The sequence below is a fragment of the Podospora pseudocomata genome (genome assembly GCF_035222375.1).
Source record: "Podospora pseudocomata strain CBS 415.72m chromosome 2 map unlocalized CBS415.72m_2.2, whole genome shotgun sequence".
NCBI lineage: Eukaryota > Fungi > Ascomycota > Sordariomycetes > Sordariales > Podosporaceae > Podospora > Podospora pseudocomata.
Window position 1 is genome coordinate 2225504 of NW_026946366.1, and position 25720 is coordinate 2251223.

Genomic DNA, 25720 nt, shown 5'->3' on the forward strand with positions numbered 1-25720 from the left:
CCTCGACTCAAAGAGAAATCCTACTTAGCCTCCCTCATCTTCCTATCCGCCCTCTCCACCCTCCCCCTAGCACCCGAATCCAAACTCCTCCACCACCCCCTCAAACCAGTCATATACCCCCTATAACCCTCCCAACCCTCCACCGGCGCCCCCTTAATCTGCGGCGCCCCCTCATCAGCATCAAACACCGCCCAGCTCGACTCCTCCCCCGACCTCAGCCCAAACCCCTTCTTGCTAATCGACTTGACCTGCAGCCTCTGCAGCAAAACCGCATCCCCCACCCTGACGACAGGCAGCGACTCCTTGTGCGGTCGGTACAGCTGCACCTCCACAACACTACCCGGCGCGATCGACGGGTCGGTAATGTGAAACGACATGACGTATTCCCTCGGTCCCTTCTTGGCGCGGACAGGCGTGGTGGGTTCAGAAGTGACAATCGCGGCGACGACGGGGTGCTCGTCCACGTGGTATTTCAGTGAGGTCAAGTTGATGCAGTCGGGGAATTCCTGGCGGAGGCGCTTGGTCAGGTCGGCCTTCAAGGCGGCGGTGCTGGTGTTGTTGTCGTCGACCAGAGGGGAAGCTGACTTGGTTTTGGACGGAGAATTCAGCGCATCCTTTGCGAGGCCGACGCTGACATCTCCCTTGGATGGCGAGGCCAGCGCGCCTCTCGCCAATAAAACGCTGAGATCCCGGTTGGAGGGCAAGTTAAAAGACCCCTTGGGCTCTTCCTCGGCGTCCTGGTTGCTAGACTGTAAGCTGTTCGACCGCCTCCTCGCAAGTCGCGGGCTAATTCGTGTTGGCTGCGGCTCCTGTGGCTGTGGCTGCCCTCTCTTGCTCCGTCGCGCTGCTACCGACTGCTGGGCGAGCTTGACGCTCACATCTGGCGAGGAGGATGATGACGCTGCCATTTCGGGCTGCGGTGACATGTACTCTTGAGAGGATGGCGTCTGGACCGTGATTTCTTCCTCGGCGCTCTTACAAACAGCTCTGGTTTGCGTGGGCGGCTCGGAAAGCTCTAATTGTGCGCTCTTGCCTCTGACTGCCTTTTTCTTGTTCTTATTCCGTTTGCTTGCACGCGTCGCTGCAGCCTTCCGAACAGGCGCACTCGGAACTGACGCGACTTCTTCCGCATCAGACTCGCCCGCGTTGAAGCTCAAATCTGACGAGCTAGCACTGTTGTTGCCTGGCTGCTCTAGAACAACACCCGCGTCAGCCTGCTGGGTTTCTTGTTCCTCCTCGGCATCGTGATCCTCAGGCTCCGCTTGCACCATGCTCTGCAGAGGGGTTGGGGGCAGCTCTGTCTCCCGCATTGCTTCCTGAAACCCTTGGGCGAATGGCGACAGTTTCTTCTGAGATGCAAAAGAGTTGGTGAGAGGAGGCGAGGCAGGGACTTCTTTGCCCATTGCTTCATTGTTGGCTGGTGCAGTTGCACCCTCGACCGGCTCCAGAGACACCACTGCTGGCTTCTCCTCGTCGACAACAGGCACCGGGACTTCTCCCTCTGCCTCCTTAACAGGCTCCAGATGAACTTCCTCGACAGCATCCGTGCCCTCTTGCTGCTGTGTGTCCTCCAACACTTCTTCCTGTGCTTCCTCAGTCGCTTCCTGCTCCATAGCAGCATCCTCTACAAGAATCTCAGTTGTCACCTCCATGATAACAGTCTCCTCAACAACCTCCTCAACCACCTCGGTAATGATCATGCTAGACTCGACCTCTGCTCGTGGCGTCTCTGCTTCCATAGGCGACTCGAAATGCGGCGTTCCCGCATCAAGCATAACAACATCGACGTCATCGTCAACCACCGACATGGGTTCGGCCGTGCTGGCTTTTTCGTGGTCGTCTTCGACATCCATCTGGTCGTCATCGGCCTCGACTTGACTCGCAAGTGACATCTTGTCATCTGCCGACTCGGACGCCATACGCTGGTTAGCCTGCTCTTGTTCGAGTTGTTCCAGTACCATGTCGTCATAGAAATCCTCGAGTTCCCTGTCGAAGTCCCCGGGGGGCACATCGTCAGCCATGTCAATTTCGTCATTCTCATCTTCCGAAGGGATATAATCAGCATCGTGTTCATGCTCGGATTCATTATCAACGTCGAATTGGCCGGCCGACTCGGCAGCAGTGACATCTGGCCGCTCATGTTCCGATTTGGCTGCGGCATCTGACTGGTCAACCTTTGGTTCAACCTCCTCAGCTTCGTTTGTAGCAGTAGCAGCCGGCTCTTCAGCCTCGGATTCCTTATCTTCCGACTCTGAAGCGGCAGCCTTCTCGGGAGAGGCGACCACCGGTTCAGCCTCGGATGCCTTATCCTCCGACTCTGAAACAGCAGCAACCTTGGGCGGTTCAATCTCAAGTTCAGACTCGGAACCAGACACCTTATCCGTGTCTTCAGGTGCCGACATGACAAAGGAATCTTCCTTGTCGGCATGCTCATCAGCGGGTGCGCGTGCTTGCTCGTCGTGCCCATCAGCTTGGTGAACAGCGAAGTCAACCACATGGGTCTGGCCACCAGCAACCGCAGGGGCCTCGTCTTCGGCCTCGTTGGCTGCTTCCTTGGGCTTCGAAACCTCACCCTTGAGCGCTGTAGCCTCATGCTCGTCATCTGAAGCCTCATCTCTGGCTGAAGCCCCATCCCTTGGTTGTGGCGCTTCACCTCCACGGCCCGAGGTTTCCTCTTCAGGCTCTTCATCTTCATCGGAAGCCTCTTCCGCCGTGTGGTCTTCAGCTTCGTCTTCATCTTCATCTTCATCTCCAACAGAAGCTTCCTCCACCTTGAGATCTCCAACTTCGTCTTCAGATGCTGATTCATACTCCACTCCAGCCCCTCCAACCTCCGAGACCTCCTCTTCAGCATCCGGCATCTCCTCCTCAGAATCATAGACATCCTCCTCAAGCTCCCGATCCTCCTCCTCAGATCCCTCCTCGTCCTCTTCAAAGTCCTTAGCTGCTTCAGATGCCTTAGCTTCCTCAGCTTCCTCAACCTCCTCAGAAAGACCCGGATCAACCTGATCAGAACCAATCCCCGGGCTCTTACGAGTCTCCTGCGTCGGTTCAGCAGCCGGGGGTGCCTTGGGCGCAGGCATAGGCACGTCATCATCCTCAGAGTCCGAAAGCAAGCTAATCACCATCGGCCCCTTCGGATTCGCCTGCGGCAGCACCCTCCCAGTATAAACTGGCTTAGCCGCCGGAGCCTCCTCATAATCATCATACTCATCCCCCTCCTCCTCATCATCATACTCCTCTTCATCGTCCTCCTCCTGGTCCTCAGACAAATCATTGAATCCCTTAAACTCCGACTCATCCAACACCCCAGCATCACCATACCGATCAACAATCTCCTGATGAACCTCCTCTTCCTGTTCAGATAGACCCTCATCATCATCCGAGGGCTCAACGTAGTTTCGCTGGTCGTAATCGCCTTCTTCGATGGGCTCACCATACGCGTACTCATCTTGGACGGCATCCTGATCCTCCTCATCGTCTACACCAACGGCGTCTTCCTCAAGTGAGTCATCACCCTCTCCATAGCCACGAGTTTCCTGAGTAGCAAGTCCACCATCCGCAAACTGGCCTTGCAACCCGCCATTCCCATAGCTAGCAAACCCATCCGGCAATGCGTTAGGAGTAACATGAGCAGCATGGAGAGCCGCATCGCCAGGAGGCATCCGGGTGCCCTCCTCCAGAGCGTCATCACCAAAGTGGCCGCCCTCGGTTTGGTTATAGCGCGGGGACTCTGTAGTAACCGTCCACTGATTGCTATCAAAGTTCTCCGCCATGGGAGGCTGTTGAATGGGCAGATCTTGAGTGTCGGCCGACGCAAAATAGTTGTTGATATGCACACCAGACGGCGCGTCATCAAGATACGAATCAGGATATGCCTCGTTCTTATCAAAGCCAGTGGTCCCATGGAAATGTTGGTCGTGAGCATCCGGAGGGGGTGCGGTATGTGGAATGTGAGAAAACCCGAATCTAACTTGGTCTGCTATGCTTGAAGGTGATTGGATCCGGGCGGGCGGGCCAGTGCCAAACATGGAGAAACCAGGAGTCTTGGGGGTGCCAAAAAGTGAGCTACTAGCAAACGTATCCGTGGCAGGCTTTTGGGCGGCATCAAGTTTGGGCATGTCCGTGTTGGCATTGGCAGCCGGGGGACCGGATCGGCTTTCAGTGGGCTTTCCAGAAGCCTGGTCATGTTGGGGGGTAGCAGGGGGCAATTCTGGCATCGTGAGAGCTGGCTGCTCCTGAGCAACAGGTGACCTTTTCTCCTGCTGCGCTTGGGCAAACCTGGGATGCTCCTCGGAAGCCGGAGGCTTCTGTGCCTGCTGCGCATGAGCAAGCGCTGCTTGGCTAAGCACGTCCATGGCGCTCTCTGTACGCACTGGGGGTGTCTGCACTGGCTTTGTCCGTACCGGCTCCGTCTCCATCGGCTCCGTTTGCGCTGCCTCGACCCGTGTTGACTCGGGCTGTACTGGTTCTGTTTGCACCGGTTCAGTTTGCACCGCCTCGTCCGTGGGCTCGGTCATTTCAATATCGACTGTCTGGACCCCCTCATCCAGCATTTCCTTTTGTGGCGAAGGCTGCGGGGACGTTTTCTCGGTCACATCTTCGTCCATAGACTCCTCAGCCGGTGACTGAGGTTCAGGGCTAGGTGACTGGCTGGTATAGCGCCACGCACTGCTGTCGCGGCCAAACCGAGTTCGTTTGCGACCCTTGCCCTTGACTCCTCCGTCTTCCTCGAAAGGGTCAAACCCATCCTCGAACAGCGCACCGTACGACAGTCGCTGCCGTTTGATGAGTGCTGGGGATGCATATTCGTTCTCGGCAACTTCGAAAAATTTGCGGATTGTAGAGACGTGTTCGGGTGGTTCTTCGGGCTCAGGTGTCGACAGTCGAGGTGCTGTCGCAAGCGGAGCCGGGGGTCGAGGCGAGGCCTCGGTCTCGAGTTCGGGATGGTCGATGTTCAAGTGTCTGAGCTGGTTTGTTTCGCCAGATTTTATCTATAGAAAGCTGTTAGATGAGTTGTGTGAGTCGGCGAGCAAGCGTCATGACCGCACCTGCAAGACAAACTTCTTGTCGAACTGCAATTGCCATTCCACTCTGGAGCCAGGGATGCCGCCTGGCGATGTGTCCTTTGTCCATGTTACTTCCTCTAGAGAGAAGAGTAGTTCATCACCGGCTCCTAGACCACATTTTGAAAGAATCCTTGCGCTGGGACCATGGAGCTCGATGCGAACTTGACCTCGAGCACGACGCAGTCGTACATCGGGCTCTGCCAGCAAGAAAGCGAAGGTCTCGGTGACCGAGTTGTAGGGCCAGGTAATGCCAACTTCGCCTCGCACGGTTCGCGATGGTTGATCTGGCAAATCGGGGCCAAGCTGGGCAATGGGTGTTGCGAGTTTGGTCGCCAAAAGCGCAGCGACGTTTCCGTCTTCAGCCATCTCCATGTTGGATAGAGCGCTGTGTCGATGATGTGAACGCGGTCGGGTTCAAATTACTGAGAGCGCGTCATTTCCGGGTAAGCCAGGAGGTACGGGGAGACATGTAAAGAAGTTGCAATGCTTTGGCGACGGTTGATGAACAGAGGCAAGTTGTGCAGCCTCACAAAGCTGCTGCTCTTGGGTTGAGTTGCTCTTTGGGAGAGCTCCTTCAACTTTCTTGAGGTTCTGTCGCGCGAATGACGGCAGCGGGAAACCAGTGACGTTTCCATTGGTAGGTTCCAGCCGTGGAGAAGATTTACAGTGGGTCCTGCCTGGGAGCTTGCAGTTGAAGCATGCTCCACCGCCTGAAAACGGAAGGCGGTGTCATCTTGAGAGCCTTGGCAGTTTCGGGAGCTTGGGCCAGCCTGTAATTTCGTATTCGAAGCACGTAATCGGTGTATGCAATGGTAACGACTTGATGATCAGTCAATGAATGGGTTTCGACTGACAACCACCTCTCTTTTTCCCTCAAGTTTGTATACTTTGTTTTCAAGAATATTTTGACGCCGAAGATTCCGTCTATCTATCCTATTCGACTTATGAGCCACAAATCCTCTCCAACATGGGCTTCGAAACGGTATTAGGCCAAGCACCATTCGATATTCACAGAATCGCAATCATCGGCGCTGGCCCAAGCGGTCTTGCTGCGGCCAAGTATTTGGTGGCCCAAAAAGCCTTTGAAAAGATCGATATCTATGAGCAGCAATCAGAAGTTGGAGGCGTCTGGAAGTATAGCGCAAAGCCGGCGGAGAACCGTCGTGTGCCCCAAGTGAACCCCGAATGCCCGCCAGACCCCCCTTTGGAGCCTGGAGATGGCAATGACGATAAGGGACCAGTTTTTCCCTCGCCCATGTACAAACTACTACACACAAACATTCCACGAGGTTTAATGCCTTTTACGGACTTTCCTTTCTCAGATGATCTCCTCATCTTCCCCTCTCGCGATGACGTACAGGACTATCTGGTTCAGTACTCCCAGGACTTAAGGCACCTCATCAGTTTCTCTACCGAGGTCAAAGATGTTCGTCTGAGAACAGATGCCAAGGGAAAGGATCAGTGGGACGTGGATGTGTTATCGCTACGAACGGGCGAGCTTACGACCGCAACGTATGATGCTGTTGTTGTCGCATCTGGTCATTATTCTATCATTTATATCCCCGATATGAAGGGGATATCCGAGTTCAACAGCACACACCCCGATATAATTTCTCACTCCAAATACTACCGCACTCCCGAACCATTCAGGAACAAAAAGGTCATCGTGGTGGGCAACGCTGCCTCGGGCTTGGATATTGCCTCGCAAATCAGCCAAGTCTCGCAACAACCATTACTCTTATCGGTGCGGACACCAACCCCAGAGGCCAACCTTGAATGGACTGGGGCCGAGGAAGTCCCAGAAATTGAAGAGTTTCTCGTGGCAGACAGAGCTGTCCGATTCAAAGAGGGCAGGGTTGAGAAGGACATTGATGCCATCGTCTTCGCAACGGGCTACCTCTACTCCTTCCCCTTTCTCACCTCACTACAACCACCGTTGGTGACGGATGGGCGTCGAGTCAGGGGGCTCTATAAGCATCTCTTTCACATTGAACACCCAACATTGGTGTTCCCAGGACTGCCTATAAAGGTGGTACCATTCCCCGTCTCACAAAGCCAAGCAGCCACCTTCTCACGGGTGTGGGCGAACCTGCTGCCCTTACCATCAGTGGATGATATGAAACGTTGGGAAGACGAGGAAGCTGAAAAGAAAGGTTCCAAGTATCACGTCTGGCCGGTGGGCGCGGATTCAGAGTACATCAACTCGGTCTATGACTGGATTACCGAAGCCGGCATTCCAGGCAAGGAGCCACCTCGATGGGACGAGGAGCAGTGCTGGCAGAGAACCATCCACATGAAGGCCAAATTAAGGTTTGAACTGGAGGGTCGCAAGGCAAAGACTCTCAAAGAGCTCGGTTTTGACTATGAGCCGGAGCAGAAAGATGACTCGGGGCCGTTGTTGCTTTGAGACACGGCCCCGCCCCGAATGTCACTTAGCACGCTCTTTCTCAAATCTTACCAGTCGCCGATTCAGTGGGACCGGGTCAGACACCGAAGTGCAACGCAAAAGCCGGATGGCGATTCAGAACACCATCAAAATATCATCACCATGATCGGTAGATAATAGCCGGAAGTTAGAAAGAGCATTTGGGGGCGGGCTCTGGCATAGATATTCCCCGCCTCTCTCATCCGACCCCTGCGACCAAACCCCACAGTGAGCTTCCGCCGAAGCGGTAGCCCCGGAGGTGTGCCTGGCAGGGGTTACAACAGCGCGTTGGGGCGCTGGAAGAGGCGTTCCCGATCCCGAGAAAGGGACAAAGTCGCATCGCATTGCTTGATCTGATGTGGCTAATCGTGGTATATTTGTAAGCATATTATCGATTATTGAACCAGACTTGGTTGAATCCTTCGTGCCTTCTCCAATTATCAGTCTCTGATAAGATTTCATCTTGCTCATAACCGTTCTCATCTTCTCATCTTACTGAACCGGTAGTTGTTCATCGATCTTGTTGAACTGTTGCAATGGCGTCGTTGTCTTATCGTGACGATAGCCGTCAAGGTGCTGGCGGTCTAAGTGACGACGATGATAAGCCACTGCCTCTCGATTTCACCCACCACTACTCTGACACCACTAAAAGCCGGAATGCCAGTAAGATCAAGGCAATCTACAAGTTCTTCCAGATACCTGGCATTCTGAACATTGCTGGTGGTATGTATTCTATCATGTCTCCTCTTGTTAATAATCGTGATACTCAACTGCACCGCCAGGTCTCCCCAATGCCCAGTTCTTCCCCTACGACACCTTGGAGGCACAGGCAGCCAAACCTGAGAGATGGTCTCCTTCCTCCGGGTCATCAAACCCTTCAGCACCAAACCACATCACCATCCCGCATGATGATTCCACTCAGAAGGACCTCCTCCAAAAGATCGACCTAGCCACCGCCCTGCAGTACGGCATGGCCCAAGGCTACCCCCCCCTCCTCGGCTGGATCAGACAGTTCACCCGCGACCACCTCCACCCCGGCGTCCCCTACAAAGGTGGCCCCGAAGTAGTCCTCACCTGCGGCTCAACTGACGGGTTTGCCAAAGCCCTCAACCTCTTCGTCACCCCCTGGAGAACCACCGACCCCATCTCATCCCGTCCCGGCCTTCTCTGCGAAACCTACGTCTACACCAACATCACCAACCAAGCCACCCCCCTCGGTGTCCAAATGGTGCCCGTCAAAACCGACGAATCCGGGATGGCAGTCTCTGGCCCGGGGGGGTTAGAAGACGTCCTCGCGAACTGGGACAGCAGCAAGGGGAAACGCCCTCACTTGATGTATACCGTCACCCTAGGCCACAACCCAACCGGTATCCTCCTCTCGGTCGAGCGCAAGAAGGAAATCTACGCCATCTGCAGCAAATATGACGTGATAATCATCGAAGATGAGCCCTACTGGTACCTCCAATTCCCCGAAGCGAGCTCTCTCGAGGCCGAATCCCGTGGCCTGCCTCCCCCTCCTCGCTCCTCCCCTTCCACAGTCACCACTCCATCCTCCGGCTTCCCCTTCCTCGACTCCCTAACGCCATCTTTCACCCCCCTCGACACCGACGGCCGTGTCGTCCGCCTAGACACCTTCTCAAAAACAGTAGCCCCAGGCTGCCGTCTGGGCTGGATAACCGCCCAACCCGCCCTCATCGAGCGATTCGAACGAATAACCGAAGCGACAACCCAACAACCCTCCGGCTTCGTCCAAGCTCTAATCTCCAAACTGTTGATCTCCCCCCCCCACCCCTCCCCCACCCCATCCTTCTCCCTCTTCTCCCACCGCCCCCCTCCCAACCATCAGGCTGGCAACCGTCCGGCTTCGTAACCTGGCTCTCCGGCCTCCGCACCCGCTACCAGACCCGCATGACAAGAATGTGCACCATCCTCGACTCCGGCTCCGTCCTCATCACCACCCCCCCAACCCGCTCCCACTCATGGGCCGTGGTGAAGAAAGTAAAGTTGTACGACTTTTCGTGGCCGAGAGCGGGCATGTTCATCTGGTTGAGGATGCACTTCTTTTCACATCCTTTGTTCCCCGTTTTCAAGTCTGCCTTGTCAACCGCGTTGATGGTCTGGCTTACGGGGGGGGACTACAAGGTCTTGGTCACGACGGGGGCAATCTTCGCTGCGAATGACGAGATCAAGGAGAGGGAAGGGTGGGAGTACTTCAGGCTTTGTTTTGCTGCCGAGGAGGAGGAGAATGTCGACTTGGCTGCCGAGAGGTTTGTGGAGGGGGTGAAGGCGTTTTGGGAGGTGAGGGATCATGAGGTTATCAAGAAGCTGCTGGAGGAGGTGAAGAGTGACGACGAGGTGGTTGGGGAGCAAGAGGGGTTGGTGAATCTGGCTGGGTTCATGGGGTGTTAAAGATACCAGGGATAGATATTGGGGAGGCAATGTAACAATGGTATCGGATTTTTATGTAAAAGAAATACTTCCTGGTCTGATAGGACAGACTCTATGGTTTCTTCTCTTCCGCTTTCTTTTCTTCACCTCTGCCCCCAGTCCTATACTTGGCCGGAATTATCGGCGGCCCCAACGCCTTCCTGATCTCGTCAAACTCGGCCACTCCATTCTTCCACTTGCCCTTCTTGACTCTGTTCTTCCCCCGCACGTCATACTCACCCAAAAACTCGTCCAGCATGCTGTCAAAGTCTTGCCTGGTGGTCCCCTGGACAGTCGACATGGTGGACACGGCCGACACAGACGCCAAGTCGTCCTCGTCATAGTTGTACTCCTCCTCGAGCTTCTCAAACCTTCTATCCAAGATGTTGAGCTGCTCTGTCCGGTATATCGACGAAGAAGTCATCGAGTAGGTCGACGGGTTCGTCAACGCGCCCTTCCTCTTCTTTTGCCTCCCGCCATTGGTAGTGGTGGTCCAAATCGACGACTGAATCTCCGACGGCGTAGCCCCCCACCCAACCGCCTTCTTTTTCGGGGCCGCGGCACCAGACTTCTGATCATCCTTAAACTTCTTAAACTCTCCCATCCAGTCATCCGACGGGCCTTCTTGATCACCTTCCCTGGAAGTATCAACCAGCTCCGGCACCTGATCCTCCTCTTGACTCCGCTGCTGCTTCTTCTGCGCCGGCCCAGCCTTGACCGTACAATCCGACTCCCACCCCTCATCCTCATCCTCATCCTCCTCCCAAACATCCCTCAACTCATCCAGCTCCTCCGCATCCCCCTCCACCAGCCCCTTCAGCACATCCTCCCCCCCTTCCTCATCCACATACGCCTCATCCTCCAACGCCTCCAAAACCTCCCTCAACCTCGGGTCCATATCCGGCTGAAACCCCGCAATAGAATCAGGAACATCCTGCTGAGCCTGATACGTCAACCTCTGCAAATTCTTGCTCGGCAATATCTCCTCATCCAACAACCCCTCGCTCTTGTGCTCCAAGTCCATCTTTGCCAGCGCCTCCGACAAGTTCATCTTTTGTTTTCCCTTGGACTTTTGCAAGGAGGGCGCCTCGACAAAGACGGCCTCCCCGGCGCCGGTGCCGAGGTCGCGGAGGTGCTGCATGTAGTCGTACTCGGTGTCATCGTAGTAGACGCCGTAGTTGGCGGCCTCGCCCTCGTTGTCGCGGATCGAGGCGGCGTCGGAGCCGAGTTCCGAGGCGAGGTCGCTTAGGCCTTTGGATTTTGAATTTTTGGAGGGCGCGCTGGGGGCGAGGACCATGGAGGGGGCTGTGTCATCGTGGATGAGGGGGTCGTTCTGGGGGCGGTAGACGAGGGTGAAGTGGGTGGCTGTTTTTTTGTCGCTGTTCAGATGTGAGTATGACTTCGAGGTGAGGGGAGCTTGTTATCTGAGGGGAGTAGACTTACATCCACTTTCCTTTGCCCATTTTCGGCTGGTTTGGTCAAGCAGTTGCGCTTGACGGACAGAGGTTGGTTTGGTAAGGGGCAAGTTCTCGACGTTCAATTGATGGATGAGGGCAGGAAATGGAATTCTCGAATCAAGAGCCCAAAAAAGCTGTCAAGGTGGAATTTGGTATCAGAGTGCAGCACCACCACCACACCAAACCATGCACGCGGCAGAGCAAGAGGAAAATTTTAGTGGGGTAGAATACGTTTATCTTATCAAAGGTTTTGCGGGAGGGGTACTTTTGAGCCAACACTTGTTCATAGAGACTATTCACTGCATCGAGCCTGAAGAGCAACACCAAGCTGGAATTGCTTGGATTAACTGCTGGAAGTGATAGAACAATGACTTTAGAGAAGAATTCATCCCTCAAAAAGTGCCCAGAGAGCTTTACGTAACCCGAAGCCGGCCAGAGACCGCCACACACAGTCATACCTAGGATAGGCACTAGGTACCCCAGCACCATCTCTGTCCGTCGGCGCAAATTTGCCCCTCCATTTATCAGCAATTCCATCAATAAACCACCACCCCGCCCAACTTTGCGACGGACGTTGTGGCTTGTTCAACTTACATCACACCCCCCCCCCAACTTCAGGACCTATAGCTACGATATCCCGATCGTAGCGTGCTAGTAACACCAACCGAAAAAATCACACATAGGCAACACCCCGCGGAAAACCGCAATCATGGTCCTCGCCAAATCCAAAAAGTCGGTCGGTCTCGGCAACTCGCTGATGAACGACCGCTTCGGCAAGGGCAAAGGCTCCGACCGCAAGAGAGCCTCGGCCGTCACCCGTATCGACCATGCCACCGGCCAGGAATACATCACCAACGACAGGCAGGAAGCCTCCTGGGTCAAGATGCGCTCCATCACCGAGCAGGGCGCCCTCGACGAGTTCCTCGCCACCGCCGAACTGGCCGGCACCGATTTCACCGCCGAGAAGATGAGCAGCGTCAAGATCATCCACACGGACCAAAAGAACCCCTATCTCTTGTCCGCCGCCGAGGAGAGGGTCATTGTCGGGAAACAAAACCAGAACAAGGGCAAATTGACGGTTCCCAGAAGGCCAAAGTGGGATTCTACTACGACCAGGGAGCAGCTTGACAGGCTGGAAAAGGAGGCCTTTTTGGACTGGAGAAGAGGGCTGGCCGAGCTGGAGGAGACCAAGGACTTGCTCATGACACCGTTTGAGAGAAACTTGGAGGTGTGGAGGCAGCTCTGGAGAGTTATCGAGCGCTCTGATGTTGTTGTTCAGATTGTTGATGCCAGAAACCCGTTGATGTTCCGTTCTGAGGATTTGGAGAACTATGTCAAAGAGGTGGACCCCAAGAAGCACAACCTGCTGCTTATCAACAAGGCCGATATGATGACGTATAGGCAGAGAAAGATGTGGGCTGATTACCTCAAGGGTCAGAAGATTGCCTACAGGTTCTTCTCTGCTCATCTGGCCAAGGAGGCGCTCGAGGCTGTGGAGGAGGAGTCTGAGTCTGAGGAGGAGCCCACCGTTGCTTCTTCTAGCAAGAAGCCGGTTGCTGAGGTGAAGGAGGAGACTCGGGAGGAGGAGGAGGAGGAGGCTGAGGAGGCCGAGACCCAAGAAGAACAGGAGGATGAGGATACCAGAATTCTAACGGTGGACGAGTTGGAGGATATTCTTTTGGAGCTTGAGCCGGCGAATACAGGTAAGCTACTGACCTAGATTTTGAACACCTCGACACGAAGCTAACCATAATCATCAGACCCTGGTCACAAATTCACAGTCGGTTTGGTCGGTTACCCCAACGTCGGTAAATCGTCCACAATCAACGCTCTTGTTGGTGCCAACAAGGTGTCAGTTTCGTCCACCCCCGGTAAAACGAAGCATTTCCAGACCATTCACTTGAGTGAAAAGGTTTTGTTGTGCGATTGTCCCGGTCTCGTGTTCCCCAACTTTGCCAACACCAAGGCAGAGCTTGTCTGCAACGGTGTCTTGCCGATTGATCAGCTCCGCGAGTACACTGGTCCCTCCACTCTCGTGGCTACCAGAATCCCCAAGCCTTTTCTGGAGGCCATCTACGGTATCCAGATTTACACCCGCCCTCTCGAGGAAGGCGGCAATGGCATTCCTACTGGTGAGGAATTGCTCAGAGCGTATGCCCGTCACAGAGGTTTCATGACACAGGGTCTCGGTCAACCCGATGCCTCCAGGGCAGCGAGATATGTCCTCAAGGATTATGTCGCTGGCAAGCTCCTCTACTGCAACCCACCACCAGACAGTGTCGATGGTGCCGAGTTCAATCGCGAGCTCTACGACATTGCCCATCTGCCCGAGAAGAGAAGAGCTGCCCTGCAACAAGCACTGGACGAGATGACCATCGATGGTAGTGCAGCTGATGATGCTTCGGTTCTGACCGACTTCATCCCCCTTCCTCAGGGGCAAAAATCGCAAACACTGGACAAGGCTTTCTTCAAGAGCGGTGCGAACAACACTGGCAACTTCACCAGACCGTTCCAGTACAAGTACACGGAGCAGGGCAAGCAGGTTATGGAGGGCAAGAACTTGTCCGGGAGGAAACTGAGGGCTATGATTGCTCTCGAGAAGGGAATCGACCCCAAGGATGTGCAGATGACTACGGGGAAGAAGCATTATAAGGGGTCTATGAAGGGGAGAGGCAAGCACAGACGCAACAACGCGGATGATGATGAGCCATGAATGTTTTTTCTTTCTCTGGTTGAAACTTGGGAAATGGGTTTGATATCATTAGAATCATTACTTTTGGCGTTATAAAAAGTCTCAATGGATTATTTCCGTGATGTTCACTTCGTACTTGTAGTTGCTCGTAATGTGAATAAATGCATATCCAACCCTAACCCGCTCCTCAAAATGGTCTGTGCCACGGGGGCTCCAGAAAATTTCCAATTGCAACCTTGAGAGCCGTCTCAGAGCTTTTGGGCCGAGCGAGCTCCGGGCAAACCACTCCGATCAATCTCGAATTTCCGTCGCCCGCCGCCCGATCCCTTTCGAAGCCATGGCGAGCGTCCGCGCCCTGTCCCGACCGACCCGGGGTGTTTCCCTGTCTCAAATATCCCGGCAGACCTGTTCCAGACGATGGGCTTCTTCAGCCGCCGCCGAGGCGCCTCTTGAGGACCTCGAGGACTCGGCTTTGGGGGCGCCGCCATTGAGCGAGGAGGAGAAGAAGACGTTTAGACCTTGGAAGAGGCAAGCAGACAGGAAGTTTGCTTTGCCAAGTGGGAGGTTTGTTTTAACCCCCCCTCTACATGGCAACAATATATTGACCTTTTGACACGACAGATACAACTACCACGCCCCCAAATACGACCGCGGCCCCCTCCACCCGGTCCAACCCCTCCCCTCCTCGGAGCCCACAGCCCGCGACTTCGTCCCCGGCCCCTTCAACCTCCCCCGCCTACGACAGACGTACCTCTCCACCGTCGCCTCCGACATCATGACGCTAACCTACAACCACATACCCCCCGGAACACCAAAGAAGGAAACGCCCCAACGTCTTCGTGAATGGGATGATTCCTCCCCCTACCACGCCAACCGCTCCCTCCGCGCCCCCCGCGGCGCGCCGGTGTTGCCGCTGCTGGAGAGGGATGTCAACTTTACGAATATACCCGAGATCAAGGAAATCACCCTCGCTGCGTACGTCCCTGCCGCGCTGCAGGACATGGACAATCTGCTTGTTGCCCGCGCGGCGCTGCTTGCTATTACAGGGGTGCTGCCCGAGATGACAAAGACACGGACTAATGTCCAGCAGTGGAAGATTCGGGCGGGGGAGTTTGCGGGGTGCAAGGTTACTGTTAGGGGGAATGAGGCGTATGAGTTTTTTGATCGGTGTGTGAACTTGGTGTTTCCGAGGATTAAGGACTGGAGGGGAATTGAGGCTACGACGGGGGACAGCTCGGGGAATTTGGCGTGGGGGTTTACGCCCGAGGAGCTGAAGCTGTTTCCAGAGATGGAGGTCAATTTGGGGATGTATCCGCCCAAGGTGAGTACTCGGGTCTCAATTTATGATGAAGAGGTTGTGCTGACAAGAAAAATAGATGGTGCCTGGTTGCAGAGTGTACGTCAAGACTACGGCCACGTCGGATAGGCAAGCTAGGTTGCTGCTTCAGGCTATGGGGTTGCCGTTTTTTGGTGAGGTGAAGAATTAAAGGGGGCAGAGAGGGAGAGGAAGAACTTGTACAAATACCAGTAAAAAAGTGTATAAATGTAACAACACATAGGCAACCGGCAAGGTTTCTGAATCAAGAGTTTTGTTCATGTCAAGTGAGCAAAAACCACACGTCATTGAATCTGCCCGTCTTACCATGTCTATATTCACACGAACCCTTCCCACCCAAAAACCCATTTTAAACCCCTCCCAAAAACGCCGTGTAATGCAAAATCATTTTTGTTGATCCCCCTTCCTTTAAGCCTTGTTACTCGTTATCTTGACCCGCTCCTTCAACCCCTCCATAACCCTATCAACCCCATCCATATCCGTCGCATCCCCCACCTTTTGTTCCGCTTCATGATGACCCCCCTTGACCAGCTCCTCATGACAAACATCCAACGCAGGCTGGTAATTCCTCACCGCCGAACTCAACGCATAAACAGCCTTCCTCCTCACCCCTTCCTGCTCGTCCTCTGCCAGGATCATCTTCACCAACCTCGGCAACCCCCCCATCGCTAACAATCTCTCTTGTGACTTGATATTGTTTTGGACAGCGGTGCCGACGCACCAGGCAGCGTACTTTCTGATTTCGGGCTCCGAGTGGGAGAGGAGGGCGAGGAGGGGGGTCCAGAGGGAGAGGTTGGAGAGGTTGTTTGCGTTGTCGAGGGACTCGATGAGCTGCTCGAAGTTGTCGAAGGCGATGAGCTTGTTTTCGAGGGTGGTGGTAGGGTCGTGGAGGACTTCCATTGCTGCTTTCATCAGGTCTGCGTCTGAGGGGCCGCCCATGAGGGCGGAGAGGATTTCGGGGTTGAGGTCGCTGCGGGGGGCCGGTTGGGAAGGGGGGGGAGAAGGGGCGGAGGGGTCGGCGGAGGGGTTGGAGACGGTGGAGTGCTCGATTCCCCATTTGAGGAGGTTGGTGAGGTTTTTATCCATTTTGTTTGAGGGGGTGGTGGTGATGATGGTGGTGGTTGAAGGCTTCGAGATGTTTGATGGAGGGGTAGTTTGCGACAGACGGTTATGGAGGGGTGATCGGGTTCAGATGTGATTTTTGACTGGCTGATATATCACCAGAACGTCTGGGAGAGAATGGGTATCTTGAAGAGTATGCGACTGGAGAAATATGGTCAAGACAAAACTCGGGAATCGCAGTCTTATGAAAAAAGTGATAGCGATATGACGCCCAAAGTTGAATCCCAATCTGTAATCTGCGATTGGCGTTCGCGAACGTTCAGGAAAATTCTATCCCGATTGGGACTAGCGCGCTTGCACGTGAGTGTCTATGAAGCTCATGATTTGTGTCCGACTGAGGCATTGGGGAGACATCACTTGATATGAATAGATTAAGAAAGACGGAGGGACTTGAACATAAGGAATATAAACCAATCTCTGCCAAGTCTTCCAGAACAAAACCTCAAGATGAGGCTCGCTGATGATACTCCATATCGTAGACGATACGATGTCGCCGCGATGGCTCGTGCGTTTACGTGCCCCTCCACACTTTTAGAACAAGGTGGAAAGCTGCCCCACCACTGCCCCTCATCGCCGCTCTTAACGATTTCGCCTAAGCCAAAATGAAAAAAAGGGGAAGTTGAGGACACCATAGAGAGACAGGGGAAGGCAGCCACTTTATCATTAGGAGAATCATCTCCCATTATCACCAACCCCCTGAACTTGCACGCAATTGCATCTCGAATCAATAATAGAGACGTATGATTACGCAATTAGCTCCTTTTGTTTCATACCTCACCCCCCAATCGGCGCTATATCGGACGACCTCAAACTTGTTATCAAAGGGGGAGGAGGCTCACCGACATATCTACATACTATGTATAATGGGGACCAACCGCAATCAAATATCCAGTCTGGAATGATATCCCGTTGGACTTGTCCACCAACGGATTCCCCGGACCGGCCGAGATGCATTTCTCGGATTCTCCTTGGACTAGCGGTGGAGTTGCTGCTTGCAGTTGCAGCTGCCCACCGCCGCCGCCTTGTTGGAAGTTATTAGCTATCTCACAGCGTGGACCCGGTATGGCCATACAGCCGCAACGCTTCCTGCTCGGGAACAGCCACCGGGAGAAACGTCATAACGTTGTCCTTTTTTTCTTCTTTTTTTTTCTTTCTTTCTTTTTTGTTTTCGAAGGTGGTTGTCTGGAATACTGTTTCGAAGCTTTTGACGGTATCAAACTGCAAGGGCATACGTATACCTCCACTGCCCCATATTCTCATATTTTGAACGCAGCGCCCCGTGAAAGTCGAAAAAGGAGGTGCCTGCTTGGCGGTGGTGGTTTTGTGATGTTGGTGTTGAACGGGGTGTCTCGAGAACAAGATAATGGGACCGAGTCGTCGTCAGCCTTTTCCCCGACTTCATTTTTTCATCATGATCTTGCAGTTCATCTCATTTTTCTTTCTTCATAGGTATTACTTGATGACAGTGATAGTGGCATTATTGATTGACAGGTGGACAAGGCCACCGCCTCGGGAAAACACACCGTGCAGATACCTTGCCGCCTCCCCGCGTTGTGGCAACAGGTGCCAAGCGAAGCTGGGTCCATGAGGTCGCCGCACCGTATGGGTTGTGCCACGTACGGTATTGTGCTCACATAGCTCAACAACAGGTTGACAACTGGGAGAGCTGCGTAATTGTTACTGAAGGTGGCTGGCTGCCTCGAGGACCTACAGAGAGAGGTACCTCTACTGTCGACGACCAGAGAGGGACGGGATTGAGAGATGGAGAGACAAAGCGTTGGAATAGAAATAGATAGTCACAACTCCAAATATTCACAAGCTGTCAGCCCAGCCACATCGGTGACGAAGCAGACAACCAGGCCAGATTTGTTAAAGCGGCAAGTCGATCCCTTGTTTCTGCCAAATTAGGCGGTCTCGACTTGCCAGTGCCAGTTGATTTTATGTAGGCAGTCAGACAGGCAGTGGGTTGGGAAGCAGCTGTGACATCGTTGCAGGGGGGGACAGGGCCTTCCTTCGTCAGCGTGTGTGTGTCGCTCCACCCACCAGTCTCTCCTGGAGCGCTGGGGACTGGGGAGGGGGGGGAGGAACCAAGACCCAAGCACTGACCTTAAATTCACCTCCCCTTTCCAACCTCGCGCCGCGGGAACCCATCTTTTTCCACTCTCCGCCTCTGCATCTGTCTCCGACAACCCATAACCATCCATCAACCTCCTGCTCTTGACGATCCGGGAATCGCGCAAGCTGATTATTGACTTTTTCACCTTCAAACTTTTTCGTCTACAAGCAAATAATCTATCAAAATGGAGGGTAAGTCACCACGCCTAACCTACCAAGCTCGGGCTGCCAGTTTCCCAGCCGCGAAGATGACGACTGCTGCTGCCCCCTTCGCAAGCAGCTAGCTGGCAGTCCAAATGCCTGGAATACCTTGATGATCAAACAAATGCTGATCCAGTGTCCCGCGTGCAGAAGAAGTTGCTGCCCTCGTTATCGACAATGGGTAAGCCGCGATCCCGCAATCTCCCAATCTCTCCCAATCTCACCGACTCGGTTCTGCGGGGGCGGAGCAGCGACGCAACTCGACACATCATCGAGCCCGCTGGCCCAACAACAAACTCGCCGTCCCCGCGAACATGAGAGAAACCACACAGGACAAAAAATGGATGGAAACTGACGTGCATCTAGCTCCGGCATGTGCAAGGCCGGTTTCGCCGGTGATGATGCTCCTCGTGCCGTTTTCCGTAAGTCGCGCCTCTGGTCAACCGCACCGCGCGGGCAAGCTGCCAGCAATGGCTGCCTTTTTGGACATTTCAGCTAACTCACCGCCCCAGCTTCCATTGTCGGTCGCCCCCGTCACCATGGTATTATGATTGGTATGGGTCAAAAAGACTCGTACGTTGGTGATGAGGCCCAGTCCAAGCGTGGTATCCTCACGCTTCGCTACCCTATCGAGCACGGTGTCGTCACCAACTGGGACGACATGGAGAAGATCTGGCATCACACCTTCTACAACGAGCTCCGCGTTGCCCCCGAGGAGCACCCCGTCCTCTTGACCGAGGCTCCCATCAACCCCAAGAGCAACCGTGAGAAGATGACACAGATCGTTTTCGAGACGTTCAACGCCCCCGCCTTCTACGTCTCCATCCAGGCCGTCCTTTCCCTGTACGCCTCCGGTCGCACCACCGGTATCGTGCTCGACTCTGGTGATGGTGTCACCCACGTCGTCCCCATCTACGAGGGTTTCTCCCTTCCCCACGCCATTGCCCGTGTCGACATGGCCGGCCGTGATTTGACCGACTACCTGATGAAGATCCTCGCCGAGCGTGGTTATACTTTCTCCACCACGGCCGAGCGTGAAATCGTCCGTGACATCAAGGAGAAGCTCTGCTACGTTGCTCTCGACTTTGAGCAGGAGATCCAGACTGCTGCTCAGAGTTCCAGTTTGGAGAAGTCGTATGAGCTTCCCGACGGCCAGGTCATTACAATTGGCAACGAACGTTTCCGCGCCCCCGAGGCCCTCTTCCAGCCTTCCGTCCTTGGCCTGGAGTCTGGCGGTATCCACGTCACCACTTTCAACTCCATCATGAAGTGCGACGTCGATGTCAGAAAGGACCTCTACGGCAACATTGTCATGGTGATTATTTCCGGGGTGACCCTCCTATTCCTTCAATGTGGCAAAGGCTGACCCCTGACTAGTCTGGTGGTACCACCATGTACCCTGGTCTCTCCGATCGTATGCAGAAGGAGATCACTGCTCTTGCTCCTTCTTCCATGAAGGTCAAGATCATTGCTCCTCCCGAGCGCAAGTACTCCGTCTGGATCGGTGGTTCCATTTTGGCCTCTCTCTCCACCTTCCAGCAGATGTGGATCTCAAAGCAGGAGTACGACGAGAGCGGTCCCTCGATCGTTCACCGCAAGTGCTTCTAAGGTATTTTCTCCTCAATTCCCCTCTTAACAGGCTGATGACTGACCGCCTCGTAGCATAGGGTGTGGCAGCTTCCCGGATCGTCGCCAGGCAGCGGTGACCTTTTGCTCTACTAGAGACCACAGCGGCGGCAGCGGCATGAGGCATTACTATGGCGTCGGGCTTGTATCTCGTGGACGAGACTCCTATTTACAAAAAGTTTGGACGCTGGTCAGGGGACGGTGGGCGTCTGTTCTCGGACGACACGGTAATTATCAGTCTCTGTGTTTCCTGGGCGGGCGGGTGCGATTGTGCGGGGGCAGCGCGTGGTACAAGTAGACCGTAAAGGTTGATGAAGCACTTTTTTTTAACTTTTTTTTTATTGCACTAGCCATTGGGTGAATTTAGTTGTTTTTCTTCCGCTATTCTGTGGCTGTCTGTGTAAGAAGACGATAAAACAAGTTGATTAAGGTTGGCTTTCCCTTGATTATGGATTGTCTTGTTTATTTTGTATGACTGCTTGTCTGTCCACAGGTGGTTCTTTTAGATCATGACCGTTGCCGTCGACTTTTACCGTCTCCGACTTGGTGCCAGGTGTCTCTATTTCGTTGGACTCGTCGTGATATTCCTCATCTACAACCTCCCACTCGAACTCCTCCTCGTCCACTTCCTCTCCCTCTTGAACCTCTTTTGTCTCTGGCAAAGTCAACCCGGCAGCCCTGGCCTTTTCCTCAGCCAGTTTCCTGTGTTTTCTTCGGGATTTTTTTGCGGCACTGTCGGCCCTTTTCTTCTTGACGCTGCCGACGATGGCGACCCGGGACTGGGAACCGTTGTAGAGCTCGTCGAGGCGCTCGGCGAGGATATCGCGGGCTATCTTGCGGTTTTGGGAGCGGGAGCGGGTGGCTTGGCACTTGATTACGATGTTGGTTGGGAGGTGTTTTATCTGGACGGCCGAGTTGGTTTTGTTCTGTTTTCAGTTGCGGTTTGTGTTAGTGGTGGTGCGGTTGGGTTTGGAGAGAGGGGGGTGAGTTTGGGGGGGGGGAGTATATAACACACGATTTTCTGACCACCGGGGCCTGACCCCTTGAGGAAGGACTCTTCGATTTCGGATTCGGGGGGTGGTTTAGGTCTTGAGGGCATTTGTTTGCGGGATATGGTTTTTTTGTTTTGGTTGGGAGGGGTGGTGTGGAAGGGTGCGGGTATTGCTACTGCTGTTGTTGTTGTTGTTGTTGTTGTTGTTGGTGGGAGGGGATGGTAACGGGTAAGGAGGTGGCATGGTTGGTGGCGGAGGAGGGGTCGTAGGGAAAACATTGTGGCTGTAAACTGGAGGGATGGTTGAAGCTATACTCATGTCTGTAAGTGCTGGCTGTTGACGGCGTCACCAATCCATCCCCGTGTCGCGACGCAGATAAGGAATTATAGAGTTGCCTTGTGGCTTATCGAGAATTGGCCAATCGGCCATACCCACCCAGTTAAATGGCCGATACTTCCGCCCCGACTTTGACTGACCGCCGCCGCCCGCCGCGACCCCCTGAACCGTCGCGCTTCTGGAACCTTGCCCATTCCAGGAATTAAATTCCCAAAAAGTTGCAACTTTTGCGACAACACACCACACCACACCACGCCTCACCACGCCACACCACACCACCATTCACCGTATTTCGCAAAGTTCAGCAGAGAATAATAGGAAAACAAGAAAAACCAAAAAAAAAAAACCGCCAAAATGACAACAATGAACAACTACCGCCCCCCCACGGCAGAGGAAAAACTCACCATGTCTCCCATCGACAGGCTGAGCAAGTGGCTGGAGCTCAAGATTTACCAGCTCGAGGTGACGATGAGCGTGTACATGTTTACGCCGATGGAGAAGTTTATTTTCTGTACGTCCGGACACACGCACCTCTCCCTCCCGTTGGGTGGTTTGCTAATTGAAGGAAAATGAATGTTAGACTCGATCCTGTTCCTCCTGACCAGCTTGACGCTCATCGCGACGGTCTTGTATCTCCCCCATCACATCGCCTTCATAGTGGGGAGGGCGTGGTTTTATATGCATGGGGAGGTGCCGGTGGATGCGGTAGAGAAGGTGACGAGTTCGACGTTGGGGAAGGTTGCGGAGGTGACGGCTGGGGTTGTGAAGGAGCTCTAAGCTCGTGAAGGACAGGGGCCGGGAATGGTTCGGGGACCTGCTCGAGACACAGGTTTTCGGTGGCGGTTTCTGGTATGGTGGGCCAAAAGCAGCGATCGGAGGGTCTGGTTGCTGTAGGCCTGGAGGGCTGGGTGATGATAAGTTGGGGATGGACGACTAATGCGGTTGGGATGTGACAGTAATGATTGGGAATACGGAACGGTCAATTATCGGTGGTGCTGTTGGGTGGTGTACGCAATTCACACGACATACATAAGGGGAGAATGGTTGGATTAATTGGGCGTTTTAGGGGCAGGCATAGCAGGCGGTCATATAGTAATTTGGAAGGGGATGAACAGGTGCATACAGATAGATGCCTTGGACGGCGGTACACATAAACATATCATACCAAAAAATAAACTTAACACCACGGATATCAACGTGTTCTATAGTAACACTTTAATCATGACTTTTTCATTCACATCTACCATCTAGTCTAAACCTCCACCTCATATATCCTCAACGAACCATCCTCACCCGCAATCGCTAGCTCCCTCTTCTTCTCATCTTGCTCAGCCGTCTTCGGCCTCCAAGCAAGCTGCACCACCGTCCCCGGCAACCAGAGCCCCTTATCCAACACGGCCTTCTTCACCACCTCCACCTTTCCCTCTTCAGCAACACCCAAAGTAACAACCATGACCCTCCCCGCCTCGGTCCCCACAGCCAAAACCATCTTGCCCTCTGTTGTCACCTCGGGCAGGAAATCCACCGCAGTAACCGGCTCCGCCTCCTTCATCTCCCCCCCCAGCCCGAACTCTTTGTTATCCCCAACCCAAAACCGAACAAGCTTATCCCTCCCCGCCGTCGCGAAAACCCTTTTTTTCTCCTCAGCAGGCCCCCAGGCACAGTCAAGAATCATCCTCGAATGCCCCTTTTGCATCTGCTGCACAAGCTCATACCCCGTGCCGCTCCTCCCCCAAACAACCCACTGCCTATCCCTCCCCACGCTCAAAAGCAGCTCATCATCCCCCGAGAACCTCACCCTCGCCACGGTCAGGGAATGAGCCTGCAGCGGCGGGCGTAGCTCAGTCCACTTGTCTGTTTCGAACAGCCTAATCACGGCGTGGTTGAGAGACGAGGCTTTGCAGGCTGAGGCGATGATTTTCCCGTCGTGGGAGGAGCACAGACAGGAAATCTCATACCCGTGACCGTAAAGCTTTTCCACTTCTGGCCAGAGGGTGTGCCGCGAGAGGTTTTCTTCGAAGGGGGGGTGGGTGGTTGGTGCTTCGAGGGCGGCCGGGATGGTGAAGTTGCTTTGGGAGAGGCCGCCTTCTTCTTCTTCTTGGGATTCAGGTTGCCGTTCGGAGGAGGTGTTGTCAATGGCCTTGTTGGACAGACCCAACACTGGCATGTCTGCCGCGTCAGGGGCGGAGGACATGTCGATTTTGGAGTTTGTCAGGCAAGAAAGCATCTTAGCCACCGCCCTTGGCTCGGTGAACACCCTCATCAGCTTTTCGTCTGCCCCCGAGACGAAGGAGGATGTCGGACCCAGGGTGGCGATGCAGTTGAGGTCGTAGCCGTGGATTTGCGGGCGGGACATCTCGTGCCAAGAGCCAGAGGAGGAAGAGTCGGTGCCGTTGCCTGTCCACTGGGCGTGGAGGCGGGTGGTTTGGTCAGACGAGGTGGACAAGAGGTAGGTGCCGTCTTGGGACCAGGAGAGGCCCGTCACGGCGCGGGTATGGCCCGAGATGGCGTAGGTTTGCTGCCAGGCGTCGTCGGAGGGGTTGTAATCCCATCGGCGCCAGCTGCCGGTGCGGCCGAGGGTGATGACGGTTGTTCCTGCGGGGGACCAGAGGCCTGTCCAGAAGCCGCCGATGCTGCCTGTTGCTGTTGTGGCGCCCTTTTCGCGGCTGACTTCTCCCAGGCGGGCGCCCGTGATCCAGATGCCGGATTCGGGGTCGGATTCCCAGATGGAGAGGGAGTTGTCGGCCGAGGCGGAGAGGAGGAGGAGTTTACCGTCTGCGGTTCGGGACCAGCGGGCCGTGTAGATCCAGTCTTCGTGTCCGAGCAGCAGGGCTTCGAACATGATGCAGTATTTCGTGCCGCCGGCCGAGATCTTGTGGATTTTGTTTCCTGGTGTCAGAGAGACTGACAGGTCCAGTCCGGTGGCATTGTTGAGGGCTGAGAGAGCCGTCCCTTGGTGAAGCCTCCAGAGACGGACATACTTGTCTTGGCTGGCCGAGGCAAGCAGTAGATCACTCCCCGCCTCTGTCTTTTCCTTGATGAAATCCAGAGACCGCACCCAGTTTTCATGCCCTGGCAGGGTAGCCTGCAGTGTGAACTCCAAATCTGAAGCACCAGCTGTGAATATCTGAACCGCATTTGTCGTCCCCACCACAGCCAGCACAATTCCGTTTGCTTCATCATCCAGCGGGCTCAGCGCCAGAGCCAAGGGTATGAATTTCTTGGTCGTCTTGACAGACTGGAGAAGCTTGAACGGCTCCTCGTTCGCAGCCGAATCGTGAGCCCATATTCTGACAGTCGCATCTGCCGCCCCGGTAGCGAATATCCTCTTCGTCGGAGCCCCAGCAGGCGTCACTCCCAAAGCCGCAATGCAATTGATAGGCTCCGCATGCCCCTCCACAGCCTGCAAATACGAAGCTGTAGCATCTCGAGGGCTCACGCTCCAGGCACGAACAACCTTGTCGTCTCCTCCGCTGATCAAGATAGTCTTGTCGTCACCCTCGAGCCTGGGGAGAAACTTGACGGCTTTGACATGGCCGGTGTGCTGGCTGAGTATGCTTGAGATACCTCTTGGGTTCTGTATACACCATCAGTTTCTTGCTCACACAACCCCTGTGTTAGGGTAGGAAAGAGAAAACATACTTGAGGATTCCACAAACAAACATTCGCATCCGACCCGAAAGCCACCACCCCCTCGGCGCTCCAGTCAGAGGCGGCAGAGTACCTGTTTGCTCCCGCGGCGAGATAGCTGCTGTCTGCTCTTATCGTCTCTGTGTCGGCCATTTTTTTATATAAATTTTTCGTCTTTGTCGTGTAGTGAGAGTTGTGATTTCACATGAACTGTTTCGAGAAAAGGGAAGGCAGATGTGAGAAATGGAGGACTGTGATTGGTCGAAATGTCAGGGTTGGGAAGGTTTTTTGG

The 25720-nt window shown here is 54.4% G+C and overlaps 12 protein-coding genes across 12 annotated transcripts; 7 read left to right on the forward strand and 5 right to left on the reverse strand.

Moving 5' to 3' along the window:
- Nucleotides 1-20: 20 nt before the first annotated feature.
- On the reverse strand, nt 21-5705 carry QC762_211130 (uncharacterized protein; the record flags this gene model as incomplete). Its single annotated transcript, XM_062888012.1, has 2 exons — nt 5052-5705; nt 21-4994 (listed from the first exon to the last, which is right to left on the reverse strand). Exons 1-2 carry the CDS (start codon nt 5439-5441, stop codon nt 21-23), a joined length of 5364 nt encoding a protein of 1787 aa, XP_062746201.1. The 5' UTR covers nt 5442-5705.
- A 331-nt stretch (nt 5706-6036) lies between these two features.
- On the forward strand, nt 6037-7476 carry FMO1 (monooxygenase; the record flags this gene model as incomplete). Its single annotated transcript, XM_062888013.1, has 1 exon — nt 6037-7476. One exon carries the CDS (start codon nt 6037-6039, stop codon nt 7474-7476), a length of 1440 nt encoding a protein of 479 aa, XP_062746202.1.
- A 554-nt stretch (nt 7477-8030) lies between these two features.
- On the forward strand, nt 8031-9364 carry QC762_211150 (uncharacterized protein; the record flags this gene model as incomplete). Its single annotated transcript, XM_062888014.1, has 2 exons — nt 8031-8217; nt 8277-9364. 2 exons carry the CDS (start codon nt 8031-8033, stop codon nt 9362-9364), a joined length of 1275 nt encoding a protein of 424 aa, XP_062746203.1.
- Nucleotides 8109-11671, reverse strand: LTV1. The gene is made up of 2 exons (XM_062888015.1): nt 11365-11671; nt 8109-11300 (listed from the first exon to the last, which is right to left on the reverse strand). Exons 1-2 carry the CDS (start codon nt 11382-11384, stop codon nt 9995-9997), a joined length of 1326 nt encoding a protein of 441 aa, XP_062746204.1. The 5' UTR covers nt 11385-11671; the 3' UTR covers nt 8109-9994.
- Nucleotides 9412-9903, forward strand: QC762_0043750 (uncharacterized protein; the record flags this gene model as incomplete). The annotated part of the gene is made up of 1 exon (XM_062883396.1): nt 9412-9903. One exon carries the CDS (start codon nt 9412-9414, stop codon nt 9901-9903), a length of 492 nt encoding a protein of 163 aa, XP_062746205.1.
- A 181-nt stretch (nt 11672-11852) lies between the features above and the next one.
- On the forward strand, nt 11853-14203 carry QC762_211170 (uncharacterized protein). Its single transcript, XM_062888016.1, has 2 exons — nt 11853-13081; nt 13139-14203. The coding sequence occupies exons 1-2, from the start codon at nt 12088-12090 to the stop codon at nt 14089-14091; spliced, it is 1947 nt and encodes a 648-aa protein (XP_062746206.1). The 5' UTR covers nt 11853-12087; the 3' UTR covers nt 14092-14203.
- Nucleotides 14204-14307: 104 nt separating this feature from the next.
- On the forward strand, nt 14308-15686 carry mrpl7 (54S ribosomal protein L7, mitochondrial). The gene is made up of 3 exons (XM_062888017.1): nt 14308-14634; nt 14692-15391; nt 15447-15686. The coding sequence occupies exons 1-3, from the start codon at nt 14408-14410 to the stop codon at nt 15555-15557; spliced, it is 1038 nt and encodes a 345-aa protein (XP_062746207.1). The 5' UTR covers nt 14308-14407; the 3' UTR covers nt 15558-15686.
- Nucleotides 15687-15814: 128 nt separating this feature from the next.
- On the reverse strand, nt 15815-16492 carry FES1 (hsp70 nucleotide exchange factor fes1; the record flags this gene model as incomplete). The annotated part of the gene is made up of 1 exon (XM_062888018.1): nt 15815-16492. One exon carries the CDS (start codon nt 16490-16492, stop codon nt 15815-15817), a length of 678 nt encoding a protein of 225 aa, XP_062746208.1.
- Nucleotides 16493-18570: 2078 nt separating this feature from the next.
- On the forward strand, nt 18571-20881 carry ACT1 (actin). The gene is made up of 5 exons (XM_062888019.1): nt 18571-18835; nt 18995-19025; nt 19211-19266; nt 19357-20159; nt 20222-20881. The coding sequence occupies exons 1-5, from the start codon at nt 18829-18831 to the stop codon at nt 20450-20452; spliced, it is 1128 nt and encodes a 375-aa protein (XP_062746209.1). The 5' UTR covers nt 18571-18828; the 3' UTR covers nt 20453-20881.
- QC762_211210 (uncharacterized protein) lies at nt 20865-22166 on the reverse strand. Its single transcript, XM_062888020.1, has 2 exons — nt 21486-22166; nt 20865-21396 (listed from the first exon to the last, which is right to left on the reverse strand). Exons 1-2 carry the CDS (start codon nt 21738-21740, stop codon nt 20917-20919), a joined length of 735 nt encoding a protein of 244 aa, XP_062746210.1. The 5' UTR covers nt 21741-22166; the 3' UTR covers nt 20865-20916.
- Nucleotides 21936-23034, forward strand: QC762_211220 (uncharacterized protein). Its single transcript, XM_062888021.1, has 2 exons — nt 21936-22309; nt 22379-23034. Exons 1-2 carry the CDS (start codon nt 22153-22155, stop codon nt 22573-22575), a joined length of 354 nt encoding a protein of 117 aa, XP_062746211.1. The 5' UTR covers nt 21936-22152; the 3' UTR covers nt 22576-23034.
- On the reverse strand, nt 22515-25695 carry ELP2 (Elongator subunit elp2). The gene is made up of 3 exons (XM_062888022.1): nt 25441-25695; nt 22922-25375; nt 22515-22694 (listed from the first exon to the last, which is right to left on the reverse strand). The coding sequence occupies exons 1-2, from the start codon at nt 25579-25581 to the stop codon at nt 23051-23053; spliced, it is 2466 nt and encodes an 821-aa protein (XP_062746212.1). The 5' UTR covers nt 25582-25695; the 3' UTR covers nt 22515-22694; nt 22922-23050.
- Nucleotides 25696-25720: the final 25 nt, after the last annotated feature.